Source organism: Sparus aurata, chromosome 18, assembly GCF_900880675.1.
Source record: "Sparus aurata chromosome 18, fSpaAur1.1, whole genome shotgun sequence".
Taxonomy (NCBI): domain Eukaryota; kingdom Metazoa; phylum Chordata; class Actinopteri; order Spariformes; family Sparidae; genus Sparus; species Sparus aurata.
The window spans coordinates 5,360,971-5,381,048 of record NC_044204.1 but is presented as its reverse complement, the minus strand read 5'-3'; the positions used below and the strand labels follow the sequence as shown (position 1 = coordinate 5,381,048).

At 41.1% G+C, this 20,078-nt stretch overlaps 1 protein-coding gene across 1 annotated transcript in view; it reads left to right on the top strand.

Moving 5' to 3' along the window:
- Window positions 1-20,078, top strand: part of LOC115569303 (protocadherin Fat 2-like) — a 65,879-nt gene that overhangs the window by 38,568 nt on the left and 7,233 nt on the right. The window contains 10 exon segments of the mRNA XM_030397333.1: window positions 6,123-6,262; window positions 6,764-6,826; window positions 7,832-8,044; window positions 8,634-8,844; window positions 9,886-13,553; window positions 13,931-14,327; window positions 17,111-17,310; window positions 18,623-18,776; window positions 19,832-19,970; window positions 19,972-20,063. Coding sequence (XP_030253193.1) covers window positions 6,123-6,262; window positions 6,764-6,826; window positions 7,832-8,044; window positions 8,634-8,844; window positions 9,886-13,553; window positions 13,931-14,327; window positions 17,111-17,310; window positions 18,623-18,776; window positions 19,832-19,970; window positions 19,972-20,063 — 5,277 coding nt within the window.

Here is a 20,078-nt window from a genome sequence, read left to right as displayed (position 1 = left end):
TTTTTAAGAGTTACCACTTTTGCTGACTTCATTCAAGGGGAACTAAATCTGCCTACAAGCACTTCTTAAAGAGGGTCTGTGGAGCTTCTGTGCTGTGCTGGAAGCCGGTCATTAGTTTAGAAATGTAGTCTGCTACAATATTAACTAATAATAACTTTTGTTGCTCTGTGTTAGCAGTCTAGCAGCATTAAACAACTTAAAGAAATCACTCACAGGCTTGTATAGGCAACCAAGAGAGACAGGGAAGGTCTCATTTATCATTTGTTGTAACAACCCTCTCAGAAATGGCCAATAAAAATGTGAATAATACATGTAGATTGCTACAAATTGATAGAGCTTCTTTATAGTTCCTGTGAAACAGCGAGTGCTACTAGATTTGGCTTAGTAACATGTTTCCTGTAGAAACAGGCAGGAGGCACTGCTGTGGATACTGATTGGCATTGCGGTAGCCGATGCTGCTAAATGTACATGATGTTCTTCATAGAATGAGTAGTCATCACTCATCATCATCAGCATCACCATCATCACCATCATCAGGCTCACTCTGCCCAGATGGCAGCTCCCAGTGAACAAAGGCAAAACATCAAAGTCTAAAAGGCCAGTTTGACAAAAGGGGATACACTATTGAGGCACTTTTCTTTCCAGGTTTGGCTCCTGGCACTCCAGGGTTGAGTCAGCAAATATGACTGCTAACATCAGCTTCATAGCAGCAATTTAGAAACACAGCCACCGATTTAAGTCTCTCAGTAAAGTCCAAAAATCACCTCTGTGCTGTAACTGGCCCCTGTCATTCTTGGACGCTGTATACAGCCCCAGTCCCATGGTGTTCATTTGGAGTCTGCCTGTTAGCAGTACTTAGTAGTTACATTAACAAAAATCTGAAAATAAATACTTTTCATCCGCAAGGGGGAAAATAGGGTAAATTGGGTATAAAGGAGTGAAGCTATCTAACCAGAGTTGAGGCGGAGAAGCTGGAGGACAAGATAAACTACTTCCTCCATAAAATATGATCCAGTTTCATCACAAAAAAGTAAATATAGTCAAGCTCTCAACACTTCTTTTTATGCATTCATGGCAGTGTCATGAAATTTGGTTTTCTAGGAAATGACAACCCCCAAAAAACATCAAGAATACCCTACAAGATAACTTATACTGAAGTATAGATTAGTTATGGAGCTTAGTATGTGTGATTAAAAAACATTTTGACTTAATGGAAATTTTAAACTCACTAATTAGCATGGGATAATCTCATTGGTTTAACCTGTATGAAACAGTCACATTTAAGAACCTCACATTAACGGGCGTCTGATCCTTTTTTTTCTGAATGAATAATTTGCAAACAACCAACATTCACACACAACTTAAAATGTATCAGCATTCTCCTTTGATTTCTTTTATGTGGTCACCTGATAGTGATCACGTATTATACCTTTGTCTGAACTGTCACACCGGCCAGGGTCAGGATGGAAGCTGTGGTATTGCGGTGTGAGATTTCTGAAGAAATGCTGCCTCATGAAACACTGGCCAAACTTTATGTAGTAATTTGCGGTTTGCGTCCATTCAGTGAAGTTTGACCATTTGTCACACTTTGGTCTAAGTTTTTCTAACTGAATCCTGCAGCAGGGGTGAAGACAAAGAGTATCAAAGGGAAGACCCAATCGATCTTCATACCTGACCCTCAGTGGTTGTCATGATCTCTGAGCAGTGACTCCAAAGAGTACAACTGCAGATCGAATTAGAGAAAATGATGTTCTCTCTGCAGGAACATTGACCTGATTGTGTGTGTTCAGGGCAGTGAAGACGAGATGTGGCTGCTGATGCAGTTCAGGCAACTGGAGTTGAACCTGAGGCAGAACAGGTTGAGAAATTAAACCTTCTTGTATATGCCTTGGAGCATTTAGTAGAGGAAGTTGCAGTTGGAAAGGACATCTGTTTCATGCTCATTTCAACCTCACCTCCTCAACTTGCCCTGAAGGGACTGTCTGCTCTTACTCTTTGACGATCACGAGTCTGAACTTATATCCAGTTCAGAAGCATCTTGTTCAGAATGCTTTGTATTCAATCATTTTATGTACTGATCCTACATGGTGGAATAAGGATTGAACATTTTTCATACAAGTCAGCTTTATTTGTATCGGCCACTACAAATTAAAATATCTCACTGGGTTACACACAACAGTTAAAACCCTGAGCTCCACCACGAAGGAACCACTGCAAACTTCCTCAACAAACAACATGCGGCTTCCTCAAACAACGTGCAGCAACGAAATTTAAGTTTGTCCTGAGGGGAGCGCTAGAGGATGGGTCGTACCATCATTCAAACCTGAAGAAATGAAAAGAATCGATAACGTGATTACTAGGTGCCCTTTAGATTTTGATATTTGTATGGAATTTGGCTCCATGCTGGGCTTGAGGAAAGGTCAGCTTGTCTCCTAGATCATTGCGATTTATCATCTGAGGGCTATGTGGCAGTCTATTCCAGTAGTTTATTGAGATACCTCGCTATGGAGTGAAGGGCAAATGTGGGATCAGAAAGCATGGTTGGTGCAACTTTGCCCATGATAATGTATCTTCAGTCTAAGTTTATTCGCCCAAAAATGCCAGTGGTCCAACTGTATGAAGGTGAGCTGTAAACTAACTGGCAACTGACACAAAGACCTTTGACTGAAATGAGAATCTTTCTTTTTCCTCCTGTCCCTGTATTCGTAGGAGCCTTTTTTAGAGCGAAGGTTTTATAGGTCACCAAAATCTGCCTTGGTCTTCTATTACCTTTACCTACCACCTTTTTGCTATGGTTACTTACAATTAAGTATGGATTTTCTACTAGTGGACAGGAATCGCTGGACGGACTGTTTTGTTGTACTGGATAAATGTTTGTCTGTATGGAGATTTATGGATAATGTTAATGGATTCTTGCATGTATCACTTTGATGACAATTAACAATGAGCTGTACATTTCCATCAATGGTATGAAGAGGAAGGCACTTGAAACTTCTAAGCAGTTGTGTATGTTAATTATTGTCCTATATATACATTCCTGACTGCATCTATTTGTGCTTAATGTCAGTAAAGCTCTCAAAAAGTCATTTGAATCCTCACAGTCAAGTCAGGTCACTCTTTAACTTCCAAGTGTGCATCGAGTCTCAAGTGACTTATTTTCGAGTCAAGTTGCAAGTCATTGAAACAATGACTTGAATTGACTCAAATCTTAGGGAGCATAGATCAATAAAAGTGATTCCCTCTGTAAAAACCTTTGACTTTAGTGTGTGAACAAGATGAAATTTGAGAAGAATTTGAATCTGGCTTTATCTAATGTTCAGATTTCAGAATCAGAATCAGAATCAATCTCAGAATCTGAATAAGTTATTCATCTCCGGGGGGAAATTGTAACAAAAACGATTTTCCCCCGGGGATTAATAAAGTATTCTGATTCTGATTCTGATTCTGAGATTGCTGTTCTGGACATTTATGCAAATCAGTGCTTTTTTAATTACATATATTATATTTCATTCTTCCTTTGCTTATTCAAAGATAACATTTTGTAGAACTAATAATTGTCTTATTGTAGGTAATTAACAGGGGAAGTTTCATAGTGATATCTATCAGATGAATTAGTGTCTTCGGAGGTTTTGTTGTTCATTGACTTCTTCCTCTCGACCGTGACCCTCCTTTCTGCTCTGTACTTGATCTTCACGCATGTGGCCAGCTAAGCTACATACAAGCAAGTAGTGAAGTGGGAAAGTCGAGAATAGCCTGTGAAATGACTGATGGGCACCAGGTCGCTAAACCCTGACCAGGATAAACATCTAGAAGATGGATGGAAGAATGGATAGATGGATCAAAATGTCAGTGAAATTCCTGCGTAGAAGACCATTTTTCCTGTTTCCTATTTGACATGCACTATATTTCTCACAGTACCATGAGTAGAGGATATCTTTTGCATGGCTGGCCCCAGAGGGAATGCAACCTCCAACCTTGCAGGGTATGCCATATCTTCACGCAGATGATCAGTAAAGTGAAAAATTGCTTTTACAGTACCATACCTCTCTCTCTCTATACGATACTGGGTCTGATTCAGCCATTTTCCTCTTCATGCGGGGCTTCCCGGCTGCTGATGTGCATATTATAGGAAGTCAATCCATGAGTTTCGAAATCTAAATCAGTTTAACAGACCTGTCAATGTGGCTGGTTAGCCTGCGGGGTTTCAGCTCGATCATTAAGAAGTAACTGACAGAAAAAGACCTTTGGATGACCCAATTATCTCTCGATCAAGAGCGAACAGAGAGAGTGAGCAGAGTGCGTGTGTTGGTGTTTGTGTAAGAGAGGGTAGAAGAAAAGAAAAAAAGAGCAAAGGGTAGAAAATGAGAGAAATATATGTACATTAAAATGAAGTGGTGACAGAGTGCAGCCTCAACCATCATTTATATTAATAGAAACATATGTAGAGGAATAAATGTGTGGCCGTGTGTGTGTTTATCCCTTCACAAGGTGGATATCTTAATAATAAACACCATCTGGCTGAGCAGGCATGAGGTTTACCTTCCTCATGTACATGTACCCAGCCTGCTGGGAGAGAGCGAGAAAGATACTGAGAGCAAGAGAAGGAATACATGAAGCAAGAAAAACAAAGGAGGTGTAGAAAAATGAGGGATGAGTGAAGGAAAGAAAGAGAAGGAATCAAGGATAAAGGGAAACAGATGGGCAGAGTGAGTCAGTGTTGCAGCAGATTTAAAACACAGTATGTGTCTTTGTGACAAAGAAAAGAAGAAAAACAATCATGCCTGCCATCAGTGAATAAACAGATAAATGGGATAATAGTGATACATTAACAAAATAAAACCACTTCTGAACACCTCAAGTTTTAATGTGATCACACAGCTCAGCATGCTGGGAGTTTAGCCCTGTCAGATCATCATTCAGTCATTCGTAGACAGCCTTTAAGAGCCAACTGAGGGCTCTGATATTTGCCTACATCCAGGCTGGTCCCACTTATGTAAGTTCACTCATTACTGCTTGCATTTAAGATGTTTTTGATGAGAATTTAATGAGTGAAGAAAATGTAACTCTACTGCAGTTAATTGCATCGACTACTAAAATGCAGCAGTCACGAATGCCCACCGATGATGTAGACATATTAAATACATCTCCTAATAGAACGCCAGCGATTAAGTAACAAGTAATATTATATAAAATATACAATGTCAGTTCATATCCATTTTGAACATTCAAAACAGTTTCAGTATACTTGTACTAGCTGCGTTTTTCTAGTCCTATCTTCTCTCCTTGACAAACACAAACACACTGCTTAGCACACAGTACAAAAGCCTTGTTATGTTTATCTTTTGATGAAAATAAAATATATCACGCCCTCAATGTGTCAGTTTCCAGATAGACACTCAGACAGAGAGGCAGACAGGTGATCAGACAGACAGTACTGTTGCTGTTGGTATCGGTGTCTCAGTTGGTTTCTCAGCCCTGTGTGTAAATATGAGGCCATCAAAATGTCCCGTTGTGATGGATGGATTTATATGCAGGAAAGAAAAATGCATTTTTCTCTCTTTTCTGTGTCTCTCTGTTTTTTGTTCAAGTTGTATTCAATAATTCTAACAGGATGAGTTTATCACTGATACCAAACTACCTTTCTACAAAACGTCAAATCTTCAAAGGTCAGTTTGGACAATTAAGCCAGGTGAGATGAAGCATTGTTTGGCTTTAAATCTCTCCCTCAGCATTGGCTCATACTCTCTGACAAGTTTGATTCTGTAACAACATAAATAGTTACATTCATAACAGGTGCTTTAACTACTTTAATTTTCTAAAGTTTCTCCAGAATGTGACTGTAGCTAAAGGAATTTTAGCTATTTCAAAGTTAGAAAGTTGCTCATTAATTACAGCGCCACCCACAGGGAAATCACTGCCATTCTTCATACTCTGGAGGTCTATGCCAAGATTCATCATCCCTGCAACCATTCAAAATCAGACCTGCAGAGTCTGACACATCATCTGAGACATTACATCTGACAGATGGACACGGCCTGATTCATAACCCCACATACTGTAGCAGCAACACCTGATGGAACAAACCTCTCTTTTTCTCTCTCTTATCCGTCTCTGTCTCTCAGGTGGCGATGAGGACAAGGACTTTGACATCCAGAGAAATATGGGAACCATCTCAATCGCCCGCCGGCTCGATGCTGCTCGACGCTCCAACTACAACATGACTGTTCGGGTCACCGATGGCCACCACACCGCCACCACACAGGTCAGAAACATGACATTCTCCAAAACATGTCTCATGTTTGAAACAAGTGAAGGACTTCTGGCTACTAACTGACTCAGGAAATAAGGAAAGAATTGTCTGAAAATAGTTTTAATGAAGATTAAATCCATTAAGAATGTTATAAAGTCTACTTAAGTTCATTTTATGAAACGCATCTCTGATGACTAAATAAAAGGTGTTAAGGTGTCCTTTGATTATAGATTATAAAGCTAAGCTACTAAAAAAAAAAAGTTAAGAAAACAATAAGTCATCCTGCAAATCAACCCACTGAGCTGTACCTGCAGCTTCAGTTGGAACACCTTTACCTACGTCCTTGTCTAAGTCTGAAAATCTCTGGTTCAGAATCTAATCTTAAGTCCTGCAACATCAACACCTCAGGTGCTGCGTGTGAATCAGTTCTGACAAGCCACCTTCCATATTTGATGTTGTTCATGCTGAGCATCCATTTTTCAAAACCCTGTGTATTCCATCTCCGAACTGCAGGCCTACATCCGTGTGCTGGACATGAATGAGCATCGTCCGGTCTTCCTGAAGCCGCTGTACGAGGTAAGAAACGAGGAAGATCTCGTAGAGTTTTATTTGAGTATGAAATTCAGAGTGGTGGGTGTATTATACCTGAAAGGACAGTCTTCAGACATAATTAGGGGTATGTCAGAGATGTAACCAGGTGTGCAATGCAGCACTGAGAGTTGGTCCTCTCTGGTGGCAAGAATGTGTTTTATACAACAAAACCATCAAAGCTCCCTGCAGACACAACAGACAAATACATGTCTTCCAATATAATAAGGTAGGATTAGGGTAAGGGTTAGCCTAACCCTAACCCTACCACTAACACTAAATTAAGCCAACAGCAACATCAGATGTTTTATGATTTAGATTTGACATGTTGGATTTATGAGTATCACCTCTGTTGTTCTTTGTGTCTGTTTTGCTCTTATTTTTCTTGACTAAGAGCTATAGTGTGGCGCTCTTTCTCCTATTTATATTCAAGAGCGTAAGCTTTCAATTTGAACAGCTGTTTGAGTCTGAGGGGTGGGGTTTGAGTGAAGGATTACAGAATCTGAATGTGAAATCAATAAGTCATGCTCTCGAAGTGAAAGCTCTTGAATAAAGATAGACTCACACTATTGTAGACTGATAATTCACATAAGGATTGATAGGCCATGATTTATTGATTGGTCTGGTTTTTGTGGTTACCAGGGGGCGGGTTAGAAACCACTTTAAATTTAAATTTAGAGACGTGTTTGGAATTATTTTAACCTCTGCAGGCATTATTTCCTGTGATTATCAGGAAATTAAACCAACAGTACAACCACTGCATCATTGTTGTTTTCTAAATCACAGTAATCAAGGGCCTCTCTGCTCCCGTCTCTGGAATTATTGCGCTTACAGAACCATTACTTGTCCCCAAATGTTTTCTGTCCTTTGTCAGACCACCTTTATGAATAAATATTGTGATTTAAATTGAAACGTCAAAGTCTACAAATTAATTTTTATATCCACTCTTCACAACCTGTTTTTTCCCCTTGTCCGCCTCTGTGTGTTTTTAAGGTGAGGGTTCCTGAGGACACATCCCCCTGGAAGGACATCCTTCAGATCAGCGCGCAGGACGCCGACACCAACAGTAAGCTCGTGTACTCCATCCACAGCAGCCTCCATCCAGACAGCACCAAGTTCTTCCATCTGGACCCAAAGAGTGGAGTCCTGGTGATGACGGAGGAGCTGGACTACGAGACCATCTCTGTTCATACACTGATTGTGATGGTAATGAGACAGTTATTTCAGTATAACACACGCTTATGAAGATATCTATAATGTGTATTAGTTACACGTGACATAGTGTTGAACAATTAGACACAGGATAAAATTAAACAGACCCAAATACATCTGAGCTATCAATGTTATAGTCAGCGAAAAATATAGAGAAATGTTGAAACTCACAATGAAGGATAGTCAGTGATAAGCTTTGTTACTGTAGCAGCATTCACACAAGATATGCTCCTTTCTTCACCTTTATGTGATTGTATCTATTGTAACTGTAGAGGTATTATTCCAAATACAACATCTGTTGTATAGATCCTTATTTTAATAAAAAGACATCTTTTGAGGGCAATTTCTAGTAATGCAATGACAAAAAGAGATCCTGGTAGTCATTATAAATGGAAACTATATCAAAATAATGACCATCACAAAATAATGACTTGGTTTCTCTAAATAATGAGAAACATTCTCAAAGTAATGACTGAAGCTGTGCTCAGAAAATATAGCTTTAGTAACATTTGTTAAATAGAACATAGCACACAAAGTACACCTCCAGTATTAAACACTCAAACATTTCTTTGCTCCTCCTCAGGTGCGTGACCAGGAGATCCCAGTGAAGAGGAACTTTGTGAAGGTGGTGGTTCAGGTGGAGGACTGTAACGATCATTCACCAGCGTTCCTCAGCCCCCGCTACGAAGCCAGCGTCTCCAACCAGGCCCCCACAGGCTCTGAGGTCATCAGGGTCAAGGCTCTGGACAAGGACATGGGCAGCAACGCTGACATCAGCTACTCTCTGCACTCAGGTGAGTAGCAGAGGGACACTTTTTATCTTTTATGAGCTCCTTTTTTGCATCACCCTGATTTACATTCAGTCAGTGGAGATTTATACCCTCTGGAAGCTGCCACCATGTTTTTAATGTTTACCTACTCGAGCTTTCCCATACAGCCACAGCCTGCAATTGCTGACTCCTTAGCTCCACTGAGACAGGGTTTGAGGGCACAATGTTGATACCTGAGAGATGAAAGTGTGACTGTCTCTGTTTACTTCACAAGAATTGTGGAAAAGCTGTGTGCTACAGCTCGCATCCTCTTGCAATATTGTAAGAGTTATTCAGGGGATATCGCTTATCACATATGGTCAAAGCAGTGAAACCTGTTTGCAGCAAAGAACATCTTTTTCTTTTTTTATACTGAAAAAGAATCAACCAGTAGGATAAGATAAATGTAAGATTTAAATTAAATGAGTACTTTCAAAGCAGAAAGAATCATGAAATTTACACTCTAATCTATTAAAATCATGACATAAGTAATTTAAAACTTTGATCTGATAATTTGATTCATCTTGTTCCTAGGTAATATTTAATCTCCCCTTTCTTGCAATAAGTCAGATGAAATGATCAATACAACTCTTGTGTATTTTTTACCTTTTAGAAGGTCTGGCCCTGTCAAAAGGTAACAAAATTTACCTCTAATAATTCCCCAATTTACACATTACATCCAGCTTGTTTAATCCTTACACAAACTAAAGTTTAACAACAATAATTTACAATTTTACGAGGCAGCATGGGCACAACTATTCCTTGTTCCCTTCTTCCTTTTTTTTTTGCAGCCTGATTGCTTCTTGACCACTCCCAACACATCTGTTTTCTTTATATTATCTGAATTTTATGCACTCTCATGTGTGCAAATAAAACACTAACACAAGAATCGTAAGACAGGAGTAGGAGAAAAAAATCAAAAAAAGTAGTGGAAAAATAGTGGAAAGTGAAACTCAAACGCACAAACGCATTGATCACATTTTGAAGCTGATTTATATCTGTAACACATTATTTCTTTTCCTGCAGGGAATATCAACAGCATCTTCTCCATAGATCCAGAGCTGGGCTCCATCAGTGTGTCCAAACCTTTGGACCTTCAGCCTCAGGACCAGTTCCACTTGACAGTGAAGGCCACTGATCAGGGTTTCCCTCAGCGCAGTGACCTCTGCTCCGTCCATGTTCACGTCCGCATCTCCGACCAAACCCCACCTGCCTTCCCCTCGGACGAATACCTCACAGAGATTAGTGAATTAAGTGCCCTTGGAACACCAGTGGTCACAATCTCAGCCTCCAGCCCTGCTGCAGTGTATTATGGGATAGAAAGTGGTAACCCAAATGGGACATTTCACATCAACCCCTACACAGGGTTGATTTCAATCCAGAAGCACCTAGATTTTGAGAACTGTGCCTCATACAAGCTCAAAGTTACAGCTTCCACCACAGCTGGAGCCTCGTCAAAGACTGTAGTTTACATCTACGTGATTGACGAGAACGACAGTGCTCCTGTTTTTCATCAGAGGGAGTACCTGGGGCAAATAAGTGAGTCAGCTCACATTAACAGCATTGTTATGGGGGAAAGAAACACCCCTCTGGTCATCCAGGCTTCCGATGAAGACAAAGATGCAAATTCTCTGCTGGTGTATGAGATACTCGAACCAGAGGCCCTGAACGTCTTCAAGATAGACTCAAGTATGGGCACCATCTCTTTAATTTCACCACTTGACTTTGAAGCCAAGGCAGAGTATCACTTCAGTGTGCAGGTAAAGGACTCAGGGGAACCATCGCTGTACGCAGCGGAGCCTGCCAAGGTCAGTGTTCGCGTCCTGGACCTGAATGACTGCCCGCCACAATTCACCTCACCTGTGTACGAGTCATCCATCATCTTCCCAGCTGTCAGAGATACAGAGGTTGTGCGCGTCATGGCCCATGATGCAGACTCGACAGTCTCATACAGCATCACCGAGGGGAATCTTCACAATGTCTTTTCAATTCATCCCAACTCTGGAATCATCACCGTGAGCGATGTGTCTGAATTTATGTCGTTTTACGAACTGCTCATCAAAGCCTCCGACGGCCTCTACAAAGACATGGCAACCGTCAAGATAAATGTAGCAAACCTCACAGCCAGCGATCTTGAATTTGAACAGAAAGTGTATTCAGCTAGCGTTACAGAAAACCTAAAGACGGTCAAAACTTTGGCAGCACTCAAAACCACAGGTTGTTATTTAAATGAACCTCTTTTATATTCTGTGATAAACCCTATGGGAAAGTTTTCTATTTCGCAGACATCAGGCGTACTTGAAACAACAGGTATCCCTTTTGACCGAGAGTTACAAGATGTTTATGACGTAGTGGTGATGGTACAAGACATGAGAACACCACCCAGGACAGCTACAACCCAGGTCAAGGTTTTTATAGATGATGTCAATGACAACTCTCCACAGTTTCTAAACTTGCCTTTTTCGATGATGATCTCTGAAGCATCTGAACCAGGAGATGTTTTGTATCAAGCAACAGCTATCGACAGAGATCTGGGAGAGAATGGATCCATTATGTACTCACTGGAGGAGGATTACAACCTCTTCAGGATAGATCCTGATGTAGGTGACATATCCCTTCAAAGGCCTTTTGACTTTGAAGCTTTGAATAAGTACGTGTTGACAGTCTTGGCGATGGACGAGGGTGCACCGAGTCTCAGCACTGCAGCACAGCTCAGCATTCAAGTGAGGAATCAATCCAACCCAGTTTTCCAGACTCATATGTATCCGCTAAAAGTCCCAGAAAACGTCCCACCATTCACCACCATCTTACACGTCCAGGCTAGGAATCCAGAGGGCTATCGACTCATCTACAACCTCGAGGAGGAAAATGCTTCCAAAAACTTTCACATCGATTTCAAAACTGGTGTGTTGACTGTCACCAACCCACTCGACTATGAGAGCCAAACCATGCATGTGTTGACAGTTCGAGCTACTGACTCTGTGACCGGAGCTTTCTCTGAGGCCTCCATTGAAATAGAAGTGGAGGATGTGAACGATAACGCGCCAGTTTTCTCAAAGCTGACCTACTCTGCGATCATTGATGAGGGCCTTCCTATTGGTACGTCTGTGATAGAACTTTCAGCCTCTGATCAAGACTCTGGCAGGAATAAAGATCTTACCTTTCAGATGGTGAAAACGGAGGGAAACGAGACTGATTTCTTTGAGATCGACCCTCATAGCGGGCTGATCGTTACAAAACAGGTGCTAGACTATGAAGACACAACGCACTTTAAATTGAAAATCAAAGCCACTGACAATGGCTCTGTTCCTTTAAGTAGTGAAGCCTTTGTCCTTATAAATGTCACAGATGTCAATGACAACCCACCAGACTTTGTTACTTCCCAGTACGAAGCCATGCTGGATGAAATGGCAAAGTGTGGCCACATAGTGATCAAAATCCAAGCTTCAGATCCCGATACCGGGGACCTGAATAACCTCAGGTACAAAATCCTCTCAGGGAATGAAGGCCGGTACTTCAACATCAATGAATCCTCAGGAATTATCTCCTTTTCTAACGTCTGTAAGAGGAATCTGGATCCTTACTACAATCTGACGGTAGCAGTGTCTGACGGAGTGTTTCAGAAAACAGCACCTGTCAACATTAATATGATGAACAGCAACAGGCATAGTCCGTACTTCAAGCAGAACATCTACGAAGCAGAGCTGGCTGAAAATGCAGAGGCAGGCACTCGAGTGATCCGATTGGCGGCCATCGACCCTGATGATGGGCCGTACGGCAGCGTCGACTACACCATTATAAATAAACTCGCTGATGAGAAATTCGCCATAGACAATGATGGCCAGATTGTTACAACGCAACCATTGGACAGAGAGAATCCAAACCAGAGAGTCATCGCTATCAAAGTGATGGCCAAAGATGGCGGCGGAAGAGTCGCATTCTGCACAGTAAAGATTATTCTCACAGATGAGAATGACAATGTTCCTCAGTTCAAAGCATCAGAATACCAAGTTTCAATTCAATCAACTGTGAACAAAGGCTCCCCTGTCATTCAAATCATGGCTTATGATGCAGATGATGGTAAAAATGCAGACGTCACCTACACGGTAGATGAAGCTGAAGAGGTGAGTGAAGACATCATCGAGATCAACCCTTTTACTGGAGTTGTGAGTGTCAAAGAGAGTCTTGTTGGCATGGAAAACAAGATCTTCAACTTCAAAGTCAAAGCTCGCGATGGCAGCCTTCCTTTCTACAACTCCACAGTCCCCGTTCAAGTCAAAGTGGTTCCTCCAGAGGTTCCTCTTCCAAAGTTCTCAGAGCCTCTTTACACCTTCTCAGCGGCAGAGGATGTCCCTGTAGGGACAGAGATCGGTTCTGTGAGGGCCGACTCTGACATGCCTCTTATTTACAGTCTGGTGGACGGGAACACGCTTGAAAGCAACAAAGACAAAGTGTTCACCCTGGACAAAGAAAGCGGAACTTTGCTGCTGCAGAAGACTATCGATCATGAAAAGACAAAATGGTATCAGATAGATGTGATCGCTCAGGGAAGCCACAACGGGAGTGATGTAGCATCTCTGGTGTCGGTCAACATCCAGGTCCAAGATGTGAATGATAATCAGCCTGTGTTTGATGCAAACCCATACAGAGCCTTCCTGGCAGAGAACCTGCCTGCTGGAACTACTGTTATCCAGGTAAGAGCAGGAAAATCTTGATTCTTTATATTTGGGACTTGCTTATAGTCACTGTGGATGGACAGAGTATAACAGTGTGAGATTTCTTGTAAGAGGTATTCAAAATGTAGTTTTCCCAAAAGTGCACATATAATTGCTTGTTGAGTCTCATGTCCAAGTAGTCAAATGCCAACACTTTGTGTTGCCAGGTTGAGATGGCCACCGACACAGAGGCCTGAATGGCTGATATGCGTGTTCATGTTTTTACTGTTGTTATGATTCAATAGATATGAGATATTAAAGGCTATATACTGTTAACTGATTTCAATCTAATTTGGTAACCCTCAGTCAGGCAGCAGACAAGTTCATTTCCACTAAATGTTCATCTTCACCCGCAGGTGACCGCCAACGACCCTGACACAGACACCAATGGTCTTGTGACCTACAGCTTGGAGAATATACCTGATGACACCACAGCGGACATCACTGAGGTATTCTCCATCGATGGAGAGAACGGTTGGATCACCACTGTACGGGAGACAGACTGCGAGGCAACCAGGGTTTACAGGTTCAACGTGGTCGCCACGGACCACGGCGGTGACATCAAGCTGTCGTCCAGCGTCCTGGTGGAGGTGACGGTGACTGACGAGAACGACAACCCGCCCAAGTTCTCAGATGATGTGTACCGCGGCTCGGTGGTGGAGAACAGCAGCCCTGGTGAAGTCATCATTTCTATGACGACCACAGATGCTGACGTGTCACTGGAGAGCCGCCTTGTGACATGTTACATCACTGGTGAGTGTGTGTGTGTGTGTGTGTGTGTGTGTGTCAGCCAAATTACTGTTCCACTGAATATTTTCGCCATTGTGGGCTTTATCGAGACACTAATGAGATGAAATGAAATCTTGTGCTAAACGCCTTCAGTTGAGTCATGATATTATGTTATTCAGTCACAGATTAATCACATAGAGAAGCAGTTTGACAAGCTGACGAGATGGGAATACCAACGAGCTGGCCTGCAGCTAACAACAAAAACAAAGCCTCATAATAATGCAAATCCTCCATTTTCCTCCAGACGGTCAAAGCTGTACCGTTTCTAAAGGGGCTCGCTGTCACAACATTGTTTTAGGAAGTGTAACAGAGGAATATTTGCATTGGCATTATTTATAAATGGTCTTACTGACGTGAAGTCGTCGCCCAAGAAAGACAACAGAAGCAAACATTGGATATTAAAGCTGCCCACAGACATTAATGATTTGATGTTTCACACAACAAAGTTCAATTACTTTGGTTTTCAGTAGTTTTTACATCAGGGCCAGTGACAGGATTGTCTGGATCTCTCATGCAATCCACAGGTTTTGACTAGACCCACAAAAACGTTTCCAAATGGTCCAATGTTTTGTTTTGTTTTTTAAGAAAAAAAGTCAAACTTCTCTGATTCCAGCTTCTTAAATGTGAATATCTTCTGTTTGATTCCTCCTCTTTGACAGTAAGCTGAATATCACTGGTTTGTGGATAAAACAAGATTTGAAAATGTCATATTTAAATTTGGGAAAACACTGACAGTTTTCTCCACTTTGTAACCTTTTATAAACCAATAACTTATTTGTTTGTGGAGAAAATACGGTAATCATTATTTGCAGCACTAATTACGTACATTCATCCAAATATGTTTTCAGATGCTTTATAGCAAGGAAAGTAAGATGTAATAAAGTCAAAATAAATAAAGAGCAAAATTCTTGTGGAAATACTACTTATTGATGTCTTATGGAGATTTTGTAAATCATATCAACTTAGATATCAAATATCAACGGCTTCAGTCCAAAAAAACCTCACCAGCCTTTAAAAAAAATGTGCATGTGTTTATAATGACCTGTCCCTCATAATGCTGCAGGCTGTTTATAAAAAGTAGAACTTAAAGTTTTGTCCCTGAAAGAGAACCTCACAACTTGTACAACAACTTTTAATAGCTGTAAACAGTTTGCTTCTTGGGGTTGAAGTGTTTGTTCAGACTTCCATCAACGCATGACACCTGTCGAACAGGTGTCTGACTGACTGTGATGTAGCAAACAGACTGATACTCACCAGACAGGGTTATCTGTCTAGTCAGAGAACAAACTGCTTAAATTTTCATAAAAAAAAAAAAAAAAGAAGAAAAAAAATGTTGTTGAGAGAGAAAAGGAAACAGTAAAATGCAAAGTACCCAGGTGAGTCAGCCTAATGTCCCCCATGATACAAAATGAATGAGTAAAGATCCTGACGGCAAAGAGAAAAGATTGAATTATTCATCAGGAACAACAAGCCATCAGAACTCAATATCAAAAATGCTCTTGTATTAAATAAGAAAACAGGGAATTTAAGAAACTTTATATTACTCAGAAGGTAATAGAAAGTTAGAGAGATGCCTTAATGAATGCAAAGCAGGCAACCAACAAACGGCACAGCCAAGAAGAAACTTTGACACGGGCTTTTTCTCTTTTATGTGAATAACAGACATCACAGCGCAGGAAACAAACATGCTTCATACACATATGCATAAACATTCTGATTGCAAACATTGTATTTGTCTGTAGAATGACAACAAGAGATATTTGTCTATAATTTAGGATCACAAAAACACTTGCTTTTAACTCTGTCAAGGGTTTTAACACAAGAGTGATGCTTTTTAAAGGACGCTTTCATGCTTTTTTCACTTGGTTTAACGCTTCCTTAACTTAAAATGTGTTCTGTATCATTTGTAATGCGACTTCCTATCCTTATAGAAGACCATGACTGTGACTTTAGAAATACTTAATCAGACTTTCCATGATATACCTTAATGACAGAATAGGTGGGTGTAGTGGAGTGGTTAAGAGCTCATGCCACATACGCAGCGGACCCCGGTTCGAATCCCAGCTGGAGGACCTCTGCTGCATGTCACTTCCCCCCTCTCTCTCCCATTTCTCATCTGTCCACCATCTATGCCTGAAAAAAAATCTTTGAAAAAATAAAAATAAAAAATGACAGAAAAGGTTGTTTGTAAGTCACTCTCAAAACGATGTATATCATTGTTCCCAAAACAACAACTAGGCACAGGTTGGCTGTCTGCTTAACTTAAGTTATGTACGTAACATCTTAACTATGTTAAACTAAAGTACGTTAGCTAAAATAACTCACTGCTGACTTGTGGTTTCTCATTGGACACAAACAGCAGTCTCCCAGGTCAAAGTCCTGGTCTTGCTTTACCTAGCCCATCAACCCTGCGCTCCACCTTTTGTGGACAGCGCTGATGCTGAAATATATATGATAGGCCAATATCGGCCAACCGATATATTGGTCAGGCTTTGTTTAAGACTTTAATTCTACAAAACTTTTGAGGAAATTGTCTCGTGCTCTAGGTCGATGTGATGTAAACCAGAAGACTTAATTTATTGAGATTAGTCATTATTTAAATGAAATAACCATAGTTGCTAAAATATCCCCATGATTTCCAGAAAAAATGTAGACGACATGACGTTGATATCTATGAGTCTCTTTATACATTTAATTTGTCTCATTAAAGATGCTTTCAGATCAAAACTCTTATTCGTCACATGCAGATGGAGACCCTCTGGGCCAGTTTGCCATCATCCAAGCTGACGAGGGCGAGTGGGGTCTGATTGTTAAGGAGCGTCTGGACAGAGAGACCAAAGACAGATACACACTCAGAGTCACCGCCACCGACGGGAAGTTTGAGGCGCCGGTTGTTGTAGACGTCCACGTGCTGGACATCAACGACAACAGTCCGCTGTGTGAGCAGGTGAGGAACGACAGAAAACAGATAATAATCATCAAAGCTCACATTGTCCTTATTTATGCATCAAAAGTTAACAACAGCTTGTTAGACACACTCCCAACCGGAAGAGGATGTACAAGACAAATGTCTTCTTGTCTCCTGGGAACTGTTAAAGGAACTTAAATTTGACTTTCTCGGCATTTTCTTTTCATCTTTAATCGTACCAGTAACGTTTCTCTGTAAAGTTAAATCTTCATCACACTTATAATGCCTCGCAGTGTCTCCTCTTTGTGGGAGGGTTTTGGAAGAAAATTATTAGTTTTTACGACTATTATCAAATATTCTTCAACATGTCTTGTAAAACCTTTACTACCCTCATGAAATGATTGATATTTGGATGTATTCAGAGGAAAATTCCTTCCCTCTGACGCAGCTCCAGTATTACAACTGAATACAGCACATTGAAACGCTCACCTCTGTTTGTATTTAGTCTGCAGCCCACACACACAAGCAAAAACATGTCAATATCAATTCTGAAGGGAAAGTCTGTACACGCAAAATAATGAATGTCGCACTATTGTGAATTTGTCAAGTATAAACAGTTTTTTTCTTCCAAAAAAACAAATATTTGTGGAGTCAACGACAGGATGTTCTAAATAAAACTGTCAGTAAGTCCGGTGCCGTCACACACAACAGCAGTGTACCATCATTTCTGCTCACACACATCTACTCAATGCCAAAGAGGGAGGCAAATGTGTAACTACAATACAGTATAAAAGCCTGTGCTGGACTTGCATTACCAAACTGAAAAACTTAAATTATTAGATATAAGTGTGAATTTTCACTGCTGTCAGATGATGCACAAAAGTTAGGCTGGCTGTATACATACAAAACATTTAAACTAGCCACGTACCTATTAATGAAAAGTACCAAAAATGTACTTGTACTTTTAAAAGGAAATTGCCCTCCTTGTTGAGGAGCTATTTGACATTTAGTATCCCGATCAAGGACACTAAACATGAAGAGGTGGGAGGTGAGCCACTAACCCTATGATTAGTGGCCCCACTCTGCAGCCTGTGGCGGCAAAAACTACCTTGTGGGAACCATTTCATCTGATGGCGACTCTCTAACAACCATCTGAATGCTAAAACTTTCCCTTGTGATGTAACCCTTGATGTAAAGTAAAGTAAACTGTAAATGTGACTGTAAATGTTTCTTCTGTCATTACTGGAGCCCAGTGGCAGTGTCGTTTTGTTTATCCAGCTCTGAGGAGCATGACTGTGAAAAGTGCTATGCAAATGGGGGCCTGATTATTGTTATTATCCTCGTGTTCCAGCTGGTGTACACGGAGGCGGTGATGGAAAACTCTCCCTCCAGCATGTTTGTGCTGAAGGTTTCGGCTTCGGATCCAGACGTGGGAGCTAATGGCCAGATCTCCTACACCCTCCACGGCCCTGACGCAGACAAGTTCCATCTCGACCACAGGACAGGTATGATGGTGTGTGTTTGGGGTCAAAACATGAGCGCTGCCTCTAAGTGTGAGTGTTTAAGTGATACCATCAGCTGCTCAGACTCTGTGCTGAAAAGAGCCAAAAACATTTCTACTGTCTTTTCTTTTTCCTCCCAGGAGCTTCTCACTGACATCCATCACACTTCATTTCTGTCATAACAGCTTTTATCCATGCTAGCAGACAGGATGTTGCAATTTAGTCAGCGCTGTGTCGTAGACAACTGGACTTGACAGTTTCTTGAAGATGTTTCACCTCTTATCCATTCTTCCGTTCTGATTAAAGTCAGTATTTTGGGCCCAACACTGTGGTGCAGATTGAACTATGACATCCGTTGGCCCCCATTCGATGAAGAGTTCAATTACACCAGTTTTTGTTGAGAGCCAGTAAGCGGTCAAAATCTTCAGCTGTCCATCGCTTCTGGGCTGGAAACATGTAACCAGTCACATTTTGGGTTTTTAAGCGTCCTGAGCAGCAACAAAGTGAGAAAATAAGAAAATCCAGGGGAAGGAGATTCAAGACACTAACATGCCTTTTCTCCCCATTCCAGTCTCCCTCTTTGTCTGTCTCCGTCTTCTTATGTCTTTCATGTCATTGTTTCATTTTGCTACATCTGCTGTGTGTGATGTGCACTGACAGGTTGAAATCAGTCTTGTGATGTGGGGAAGGCGGCGTGCGATGACGCCAAATAAAAATAATTGATAATTTCCCTAAGTGCAACTGAAGTTACGAGCCTGTTTTGAATATTGTAAAAAAAAAAAAAAAAAAAAAAAAAAAAGTTTAACTATTTTTGTTCAGATGTAGGGAGGAAAAGTAAAAAAAAGAGAAAAAAATACTCAAGTACAGATACCTGAAAAATCTAATCTAATCTAATTAGCGGAATAGAAAGGCCTGATAACTTGGAGCTGAGCCTGATGAGCTTTTAATTCTGCATGTAAACAGGTGGGTAATGTGTGAAATGAAACATGAAAGTAATCTGTAGAAAAGTACAAACCAGGTGACAAACTATTTGATGAATTGTATAAATCTTTCCTCAGGTGAGCTGTTCACTCTGGCCGTGTTGGACCGGGAGAAGGAGGTCGAGTACAACATGGTGGCGAAGGCAACGGACGGCGGCGGGCGGTCGTGTCAGGCAGACATCCTGCTGATGATACAGGACATGAACGACAACCCCTCACTTCTCCTCCAGCCACTACGAGGTGACCGTCTTTGACAACACCACCGTCCGAACACCCATCGCTGTCGTTTACGCCAAGGACCCAGACACAGGTAGGCAGAGTAAAC